This window comes from Plecotus auritus (genome assembly GCF_963455305.1).
Source record: "Plecotus auritus genome assembly, chromosome: 9".
Taxonomy (NCBI): Eukaryota; Metazoa; Chordata; class Mammalia; order Chiroptera; family Vespertilionidae; genus Plecotus; species Plecotus auritus.
Window position 1 is genome coordinate 29,274,302 of NC_137783.1, and position 10,514 is coordinate 29,284,815.

General features: G+C 46.4%; 1 protein-coding gene across 1 annotated transcript in view; it reads right to left on the bottom strand.

Annotated features, from left to right (window-relative positions):
- PAPSS2 (3'-phosphoadenosine 5'-phosphosulfate synthase 2) overlaps positions 1 to 9,282 on the bottom strand; it is a 75,053-nt gene extending 65,771 nt beyond the window's left edge. Inside the window, exon 1 of the mRNA XM_080688668.1 lies at positions 9,039 to 9,282. Coding sequence (XP_080544794.1) covers positions 9,039 to 9,065 — 27 coding nt within the window. The 5' untranslated portion in view covers positions 9,066 to 9,282. The remainder of the gene's footprint in view (positions 1 to 9,038) is intronic.
- Positions 9,283 to 10,514: the final 1,232 nt, after the last annotated feature.

Sequence of the window (10,514 nt, forward strand, 5' to 3'; positions counted from 1 at the left end):
TTTCAGAGTGGAGGAGATAGGGAGAGAAAGGTAGAAACATCAATGATGAGAGAGGATCATTGATCAGTTGCTTCCTGCACACCTCCTACTGGGGATCGAGCCCGCAACCCAGGTATGTGCCCTGACCAGGAATCCAACCGTGACCTCCTGGTTCATAGGTTGATGCTCAACCACTAAGCCACACCAGCAGGGCTTTATAAAAAAAAAAATTATTTATTTAATAAAATGATTAAACCGTTTGAGAAGGCTTAAGGAAGAATAAGCAAGGTTGGGGGTGAGGGTTGAATTTTCTAAAGAGAAACAGGTTAGCCAATCACAAAATATTTCAAAATAGTAAAGTTGCATTTTCTAAACACTCTTCTTTGGTCTATATATTCTATCTCCAGAATGTCTAAACAAAATGCTGAAGTTAAACCACTGATAACCAACCTGGAAGTGGGGTTTGTTTAGCTTTTAGTTTTTGTTTTTAGTGGAGGGGAAATATTTCCCAGTTTAAAAAAAAAAAAAAGGAAACAAAGCTGTAGTAGAAAATGGGCATGTGGTAAAGAGAAAAGTGCAGGGAGAGCAGTTAGGTGATGGACCTCTGGCTTAGTGGAAGCATCAAAAACTAGCTAGCCAGAAAGATGGCCATGAGCTTTAGCAAAGCTCTTAAATGCTGTGTATCAATTGTAATATAAAGAGCTTGAAGATGAGTTCTTAGTTTTCCTTCCAGAAATTAAATGATAAAAATACATTTTAAAGAGGAAGCAGCCTAAATAAAAAGTAAATAATTTAACATTTTAACTTAGTAGCTTAAAAATATGTAAAATGTCAGTTGGGAATTTTATTGCTTTGGGCCCAAGGCCACTGTAAGACTGACTGGGCAGAAAGCTGAAAGAATATCAAGGTTTTGGGTAGGGTGGTGCAATTAGAAAGAGTAAATGCTGTGTTTAGAACAGATTTAAAGACAGAGTTTGAAAGGACTAAAAAACTATAATTAAAGAATATAAGGCTTTAGTAGCTATAGTTAATTATGGCAAACACAGTTCCTGGTTGGGCTATTCAATAAATATATGTTGAGTAGATGAAGTGAACAAACACATAAGTGAGACTTGACAAAAACTAAAAAGGGAAAGGATTTTAGAGACTTTAGGAAAACAAAGTAATACACAATGGGACCACCACCAGAGGACCAAAAAGTTAATTCAGGATTTTAGCAGTAAAAAAAAAAAAAAAAAATGCAAATAAAAATCATCACCAATGTTTTGAATTGCTGATTCTGCTAGAAGTTGAGAAGGCATGAATTATCCATAAGTAATGATTGGGGAAAGGTGGAGATGAATGAGGTAATGGGAAGAAACCTCAGACTTTATTATAGGCAGTTTGACTTGCTCAGTAAAGTCTGCAAATGATTTTTAAAGCACATATGGGGCATAAATTAAAAAGAAAAAAGTAATTGTAGTAAAATTAGAGTGGATGTAGAAGCTTCGTGGGAGAATACCTTTCTATTTAATAGATGGGATACTGCCTGATTTATGAATCATTCAATAAAGCCAATTAGACCTTTAATTAAAAAAAACGTAATGGATAAAAAAGAATGTTTTACATAACAAAACATATAAAGTAGATGTTAACTATATATTTAAAGCAAATATAAACCTAACCTAGAAATGATCAAATTTAATGATGCAGCTTTTGATATATTTATGTGTTTTATAAAAGCTTACTTTTATTGCCAAAATTTAATACTTGGTGCTCAACTGAGCTTGTCATGTTCATGTTATAGTCGTGTTTCCACAGTACCACTTGTAGCAAAATCAACTTCACTAGTAAGTTTGAAATGCAGAAAGAGTTGCTGATAAGATGTTAAAGGAAGTCACACCAGCCAACTGATGGAAGTCATTTTATACACCATGTGTTATCAAAGGCAAGTTATATTTCAAGTTTTAGTACAGTGGGTCTTTTGCAGAGAGAAAAAATATTTCCATCTTGTGCACCAATTTGTTCTAAATTAAAAATATATATTTGGTCATCAAAAAAGCAGAAGAAAATAAAAACCAAATTTTTAATAAACCCTGTACTTATGATCAACCAATGAACCTTCATGAAAAGTTTTATTTAATCTTTATCCAAAGAGAAGCAAAGGGAGCTCAGACACCGGTGTGAGTCTGAGAAAGGGATTGCCCCTAGACCTGGGGCTGGGCTTGGGTAGAGAGGGACCAGAGAGCATTAGGGGCTCTGAAAGCCAAGGGCATTGGGTGTGCTTCTGAGTTCAAATAGACCCCAGGGGAGAGGAGGCATTAGACTCTCACAGCCCGCAGAGCCCCTTAAGTCCCAGCACAGTTCCAGCAGGATGCTGGGAGTATGGAGGAAGTATCAAGCCTCACTGGGCCCCCCAGAGTTGTACAGGAGCAGCACGTGACCTCGGAATCTCCAAAGAGCATGGAAGAAGCAAGGAGAGGTGCGGAAGCGGAAGGGACTTTCAGACAGGAATGTGCTTGTACTGCACCAGCATTAAGGAGGAGGCAGGACAATGAGCATCTCAAGGACCCTGCACAGGCAGAGGCCACCGGGACCCGGGGAGCATCCCGAACCCCAGGCCTTGGCAACTTTGTAGGGGGAAAAGGATTACATTAAATATATCCGGCTTAAGTTTACTGTTCTTAAAGTGTCCCCTTAGTAAGAATGATCTAGGTAGAACATGAAACATGAATGGTACATAGGAATCAAGATGAGGCTGAGATTTCTGTCTAGGTTATACACACCGATCCTTCCATAAAAACAAATAAAAAATTTGTGGTTTAAATATAAAATAATCTCATGAAAAACATCAAAAAGCTGAGGGAGGAGGAGAGGAGTCCTAAAGTTAAAATGCCACAACGGTGCTGCTTTTACAGGGAAGCTTATTTGTTTTAAACATTGAAAAGTTATGGTCTGATCAGTTAATTTGTATGTAGCAGCGTACACTTTCACATACAATTACTATGCTTTAAAACACGACGCTTTGTTACAGACCCCATCTGTCCACTTCTCTGATGGGGGGTTTGAATAAAGTATTCCTGTCTTAAAAAAAAAAAAAAAAATCCAAGAGCTGGCAAGACAACAAGAAACTGCCAGGCCAAATGCTGCAGAAAAGCAGGAACCTGAGAGGTAAGCAAGCAGGGAGGCACTTGTATCCTGGTAGGGGCGGATCCCAGCTGATTGACAGCTTCACGGGGGAGGTGGAACTAATCAGAGCCCTGAACCCCCGAAGTGGGGTGAATAAAAAGGCCTTCCTTACACTGAGGGTCCTAAGAGTCACTCCCTACAAATAAGAGTGAACCAAAATAAACCCACGGCCCACTCTGAGAGGCTGCAAGGGCAGATGCCTTGGCAATGAAAGTATACGTAGGGAGGTGGGGTCCCCGAGATGTTGCACATGAGGGCTGGCCCTTGTGTGCAACATCGCAAGTCAAATTTACGTCACCTGGGTGGTCTAAAACACTTGCAGTGAGCTAAAGTGGTCCCAGACTAGTAATGCCACCAGGCACCTGGCAGAAACAAAAGCAAATGTAAGGGGAGGGGGGGGCGCGGGAGGCCATTCATCCTAAGCCTCGAAGAATCCCTGAGTAATTTTTCAGTGGTAATGACAAATACCCAGGCAAAAATAAGCAAGCCCACAAGAACAGACAGATAACAGGGGTAGGGGTGGGGGTCGGGGATCAAAGAAAAATCTAGATCCTAAAGCAAATTCATTCTCTAATGAATTCTGTAGCTGTTTATGCAACTAATATTTATCGAGCACTTACTCTGTGCCAGGCTCTATGCCAGGTTGCTGGGCATATATGCCATTTCAGCTGTCATATGAACAAATCACCCAGTGATGAAAGGTTAGTGGAACTGCCATTATATTTATGTTTACTTACTGTTCGTTTCTGTGTTTTCCTAAGACTTCCAAACACGAGGACCCATGAGTATCCATTATTTAGTGATAGATTTTGAAATACACAGTAATCTCCAAGGACTGAGATTGACACAGTTGATTCCTTTCCCAGAGTTTCAGTCCCTAAAGGTTCCATGTTCGAGTTAAGCCTAATTATCCCCTAAGCAAACCACAAAGCCACGTGCAGAAGCAGAAAAGTGATGAAAGACAAGGAAAACTACCTCAGAGACATTGAATTCAGAGTTAAGTACACCTATTTTTACCAGTAAAAGTCCAAACAGATAATCTTAAGAGAAAGGCGTGAATTGGACATTAATTTTAAGGTAGATCTGGAAACAGCTGAAGGCACAGGAGTGTGGAAAGAATTTAGTCCATAATTTACTTATACATAGATTGCCTTTCTTGGTCAAGGTGATTGGCAAACTCTTGCTAATATTTGGGTTACTCTGGTGCATTTTTACACTAATTATCAACCTTTGTCTCCTGTCTAGCTTTTCACAATAAGGATTTAAATAGCCTCCACACTTCAACATTTGCTTGTTCTTATTATATATTACTAGAGGACCGGAAATTTGTGCACGGGGTGGTGTGTCCCGCAGCCCAGCCTGCACCTCTCCAATCTGGGACATCCCTCTCACAATCCAGGACTGCTGGCTTCCAACTGCTCACCTGCCTGCCTTCCTGATTGTCCCTAACCGCTTCTGCCTGCCAGCCTGATCACCCCCTAACCCAGCCATAGGCAAACTACGGCCCGCGGGCCGGATCCGGCTGTTCTATCCAGTTCTCTTGCTCTCCCCTCCGCTCCTTTACTTTGAATTTATATTAGTTCACACAAACACTCCATCCATGCTTTTGTTCCGGCCCTCCGGTCCAGTTTAAGAACCCATTGTGGCCCTCGAGTCAAAAAGTTTGCCCACCCCTGCCCTAACCACTCCCCTGCCAGCCTGATTGATGCCTAACTGCTCCCCTGCCAGCCTGATTGCCCCTAACTGCCCTCCCCTGCAGGCCTGGTCCCCTCCAACTGCTCTCCCCTGTAGGCCTGGGTCCCCCCCAACTGCCCTTCTCTGCTGGCTTGATCGCCCCCAACTGCCCTCCCTTGCAGGCCTGATCCCTCCCAACTGCCCTCCTCTGCTGGCCATCTTGTGGCGGCCATATTGTGTCCACATGGGGGCAGCCATCTTGTGTGTTGGAGTGATGGTCAATCTGCATATTACTCTTTCATTAGATAGGATAGGGGCCTGGTGCACGGGTGGGGGCCGGCTGGTTTTCCCTGAAGGGTGCCCTGGATCAGGGTGGGGGTTCCCCTGGGGCATGGGGCAGCCTGGGCGAGGGGCCTGTGGTGGTTTGCAGGCCGGCCACGCCCCCCAGCGACCCAAGTGGAGGCCCTGGTATCTGGGATTTATTTATCTTCTATAATTGAAACTTTGTAGCCTTCAGCAGAGGCCAGGGCAGGCCAGGAACTTCTTCACCAGGGAAACCCAAGCCTCCTGCTCGCTCCGTGCCCATAGCCATTTTTGTTGGGATTTACTTATCTTCTACAATTGAAACTTTGTAGCCTTCAGCGGAGGTCTGGACTGGCCAGGGTGTGCAGGAAGCTTGGCTTCCTCCATTGCTGGGGAAACCCAAGCCTCCTGCTCGCTCCTTGGCCACAGCCATATTGGTTGGGTTAATTTGCATTCTCGCTCCTGAATGGTTGGTGTGCGTGGCTTATGGGTGTAGCAGAGGTATGGTCAATTTGCATATTACTCTTTTATTAGATAGGATATAAATATTCTGGTGGTTGTCATTTACTGAGCCTTCAGAATGGTATGACTTGTGCTTTCTTCTCCTTGTTTGCCAGACCACAGCAGTGTCATCATAATAATAATAAAAATAGCTACTTACTCTTGGCCTGGAACTGTACAAGACACTGTTTAGGAGTTATTTACTCCTCAGAACAATTGTAAGGGGTAAGTCATTGTTACTACCTTTCTGTGCTCAAAGTTGGACAGACCTGAATTCAAATCCTGTCCTGCTTTAGTCATTTCTCCTCCCCTAAAAGATGAGGCTCAGTTTCCTGGATGAAGGCTACTCTGGGGATGAAATGAAATACAGTGTGGCTGAGTACCTGGTCTCTAGAAGCTGCAATGGTCACTCATCATGAAATTCATGTCTTGCCTTAGGCAGCATCTTCAACTAGCTACCAGGCATCCTCAAACTACGGCCCGTGGGCCACATGCGGCCCGCCAAGGACATTTATCCAGCTTGCCGGGTGCCGCTGCCTGTCCTGCTTAGCAGCCAACTCGTCCCGGGCCCGCAGTGCGCATAGGAATTTGTTCATAGTTTTTTTTTTAAACTATAGTCCGGTCCTCCAACGGTCTGAGGGACAGTGAACTGGCCCCCTGTTTAAAAAGTTTGAGGACCCCTGAAGACAATCCCATGCATTTATGAAGCGTGTTATGCTGTCAATACCCCTCCACTTCCTTCCCAACCACTGGCTTGTTTGATCCTCTGGAAAATATTTTAATACCTTAGTATTGACCTTTTGAGATTGGCTGTCTTCAGAACATAGTAACTGTCTGTCAGCCTTGAAAAATGCTAATCCAGGAAATGATGCAAGAAGAAAGGACCAGGACTTCGTCTTTCTTTCCAGTCCTTTGAAGGCAGTCTGCCTCCTTCCTTCTCCTAGGTTTATGTGTGTAAGGGGAGTGGGGGTGGCCAGTGTTGGAGGTAAGTCAAGGGGGGGGGGGGGTAAGGAGGGATGTAACACGTAGGTGTCCTAGGTTTCCAAAAAAGGGATGTGCCACCTTCCCTTATAGAAGAACATGTCTCTTTTTCTTTTTCTCGAGCTTGTGAGAAAATAATCTTACTTTCTCTTATTTAAACCAAAACTATGTACTTACTCTTCTCACAGTGGTCTGGATTGAAAGGCTATATTCATCAATGTGACAGAAAATCCTGGGAAAGATGTATTCACCCCAGTATACGGCCTGGCACACAGAAGGGACTCAACAAATATTTGAAGTTACTACAGTGACTGTAGTGTGTCCTCTGCTGGTAATGCAGAAAATAATGCAATGCTTCCTCACTTTTAGATAGCCTCCTATATCAGCAAGATTCACCTGTCAAATAATTAATTAGTTGAGAAGTCACACAGGTGGACAGATTTGTGTTTGGCCTGCAAGATTTCAAAATACATTTTGAATGAACATTTAAAGCTTCAGAGATTCATATACATTTATAGCTGGCTTGCTCTACCCAATAGTATCTACCTGGTCCTTTTGGGAACTTGTGCTGGTGCCTGGATTATAAATGTGTTCTCGAAATCAAAGTTCACAAGTCCTGTTAGCTATATCACGTGTTAATTTGATCCTAGAAAGACCTCCCCCCACACACACCACCAAAACAAAAGCTAGAAGGCTCAAAATGTGTAAATACACAACGCAAACCCTCCAGTCCTCAAATTCTCTCTGAAAACTTGACACTGCAGTTCCCACTATCAGCTTGTAAAGCCCTGTTCTCAAACCCTCCACTTCACGGGTTCTTGCTAACCAGAGGCATGAAGAGGAAAGACCAGGGCCCCTTCTCTCCCAATGCTTGTAAAAGCCCTCCCACCCCCAGCAGAACTGGGAAGGAATTCTTGATGCAAGCAGGGAGGAAGCTTTAAAACTCCACTGACATAAAAGGCTACTAAATAGCAAGTAGCTTGTCATTTAGGAGGTACCATTTAGAATTTTATAGAAATTAATCAAATTAAATAGGCCTAAAATGCAAGTGATTTTCATTTGACACTATTTTAAAATATGTTACAATACTGAGAGTCTCCCCACTTTAAAATAAAAATCATTCCTATAAAGGCAGATAGATCCTGACCATTCTCCCTTTTCACATGGATGTCACCTCCCTCCTGGACCCTCCTTTGCTGGCCCAGTGTGGTCCCCTGAAACCACAGAGCTCCCTTTCCCTTGCTGCTCAAGCCCATGCTTCTAGCCCCTGCATGGCCCCTTCACTCTCCTTCCCCAATTCTTGATTTTCCATCTCTCCTCAAACCCACCACAAATACTCCTTAAAGATATTTCAGTAATAAGCATTATATAATACTAATAGTAATGATACAATTATACATTACTGATATATTACATTAATGATACATTACTACTTATAGTAATGATATTTAGTGAGCACCTACTATGTGCCAAGCACAAGTTTAACTATTTAAGAGAAGTCAGTCCATTGAGCTACCCCCACCTTCACCTGAGGCTTGCAGTGTGGTAGTTAAAGATGAGTGCCCAGCAGTCAGACTGCTGGCTGGGATCTTAAGAAGGCTTGCTGACCACCTTCGGTGTGGTCCAAACGCTGTCTACAAGGCTCCTTGAGACTATGATTACTGCTGCCATATTTAAGGATGTGAAATTTACAGAAGTCCCTATTGCTAAGTGGAAAAGGAACTTTCGTCTTTGACAAGCCCTCTGTTTCCCATCAAAAGGATGTCCCGGTAATTCTTGATAAAACGGAGCCTCCTCAATACAATCCCCTCATCTTACTCCAAGGCGAGGAGTCTCCCATGCCTGAACTTGAGGTGCCACCAGAGCCAACAGGGAGCTGAATTAAGCTAAGGGTTAAATCCTGCCAGTGTAGAAAAGCAATTTCCTCCAGTAAGTCTAGATAATTGCAGTTTCCTCCGTGAAAGTCCGTCATTAGAGTCCATGACGAGAAGGGTCAATGGACAAAGTTCCAATGACCGTCGCCGGCGTGCACCCAGAGGCCAGACCTGGCAGAAGCCGGGTCAGCTCGGCCTCCACCCGCTCGCTATCATACAGAAGAAAAGGCGGTCTGGAGAAGCTCTTGGGGAAGAAAGGACACGTCCCGGCTATGGTCCTTCCTCGTGACTGGGACCTTACTCTGCAGGCTCCGGAGGTCTAGCCGGGGCGTGACCACTCCGCGGCGCGGAGGTTCCTAGAGGCTCGGGGCGCCAGCCGGCGAGGGCTGCCCCGGGAATCCCGGCCGAGCGTGCTCTCCAGCTTCCCTCCTCCCAGCCCTCCTCTTCCTCCTCCGCGCCGCGGCTGCCTCCTCCCGGGGAGGGTGGGATCCCAGTGCCCCGGGAGGTTCGGCGACACCCGGTTGGAGGGGAGAGGAAGGCGGGCGACTCGAAGCCTACCGTCCTCGGCTTCTTGACCCCCGACATGCTGGCTGCGGCGGCGCCCGGCGCGCTGGACTCGGAGCCCGGTTCCTGGGTGCGGAGACGGAGGACGCACGGGTGGCGTTGGCGGCGGCGGCAGCACTGCTGCCGGACTCCCGGGAAGGAGGTATAAAAAGGCTCCGCAGACACGTCGCACTTCCCTTGACCAGCCCCCTCCTCCTACTCCTCCTCCCGCCGCGCTCCTCTCCGCCCCGTCGGCTCCGCCAGCAGCGCCCAGCCCAGGGGACTCGGCCGCCGCCTGGGCGGGGTCGGACCGGGCTCCCTACCCGCGGGAGCGGCTGGGCCAGCTCGGGTCCGAAGCAGGACCTGGCAGCCCGAGGGGCAGACCCCCAGGCCTTGCGCGGAGCCCGGGGTCCAGTACAGCCTCTCCTTTCCCACTCCCAGCTGGTCCCAGAGCATCCCCACCCCCACCCCCATCCCCATCCCCGCGCCTCTTCCAGGAAGTCTTCCTGCCTCTGGGACCCAGAGCTTATTTGGTTAAGGACAAGGATGCTTGAAACCGCCAGACTCGTTGGCATGGTTCGGGGGGGGGGGGCGGGGGCACGGACGCCCAGCTCGCCGTCACTCGTCACCCGCAGTTTTAACAGCGACGGCCAGCCTTTACTGATCCTCACTCTGCTGAACTCTGCCTGCAGTCTCACGCGCCCCCGCACCAGGCATTGCGTCCTACATCCTCCTCATTTTACAAATGAAGCAATTGAGGCTTTCAGACTTTCTCAAGGTGATATTCCAGGTGAGGGGATTCAAAGGCGAGCTGTCAGCCTGGACAGCCCAGGTTTTCTATGCCCGTATCATCATAAACAGTGATGATAACATCATTTAGTCGCGATGCTTGCCCGTGTATTTAGTGCCAGGCGTGGTGCGAAGGGGGTTATATGCATGCACTCCTTTGGAGTTCACATTTTTCTGTGTTACAGACGGCAGGCTGAGGCCCTACTCCTTCTCACAAAGTCAAGCAAGTGAGGCCAGTGGCCCCAGAAGATGGCCAGTGGTAGCGCAGGGACTCGTTTCGGTCCACTCCCCCAAATATTCCTATAGTGTTTCTGTGTGTTTGGCAACCAGGATGGGCCCTGTGGGAAAGAGCAGAAGGATGTCCAAGGTGAGAAGGCTTAAGGCTAGACCCCAGGGCTCCAAGGTCTCATCAGAGGACAGCATGAGGCAACTCTATTCAAGAGCTTGTCTGGGGCAAGCTGAGGTACGGAGGAGAGGAGCTGGGATTAGTGACAGGCACCTTGAGGACAATAACTGGGTCTCATACTTTTTTGTATCCAGCTCCTTGCATAGCTTAACGCCACGAACAGAATAGGACAGTCCCGGGAAAGAACAGTGAAGATATTCAAGAGCCACACTGCTCACTCCAACTTTGGTCGTCCTTCTGTGAGAGGACTGGAGAAGTTTACTCTAAAGGGGTGAGGGATGGAACTTTTCTTTCAT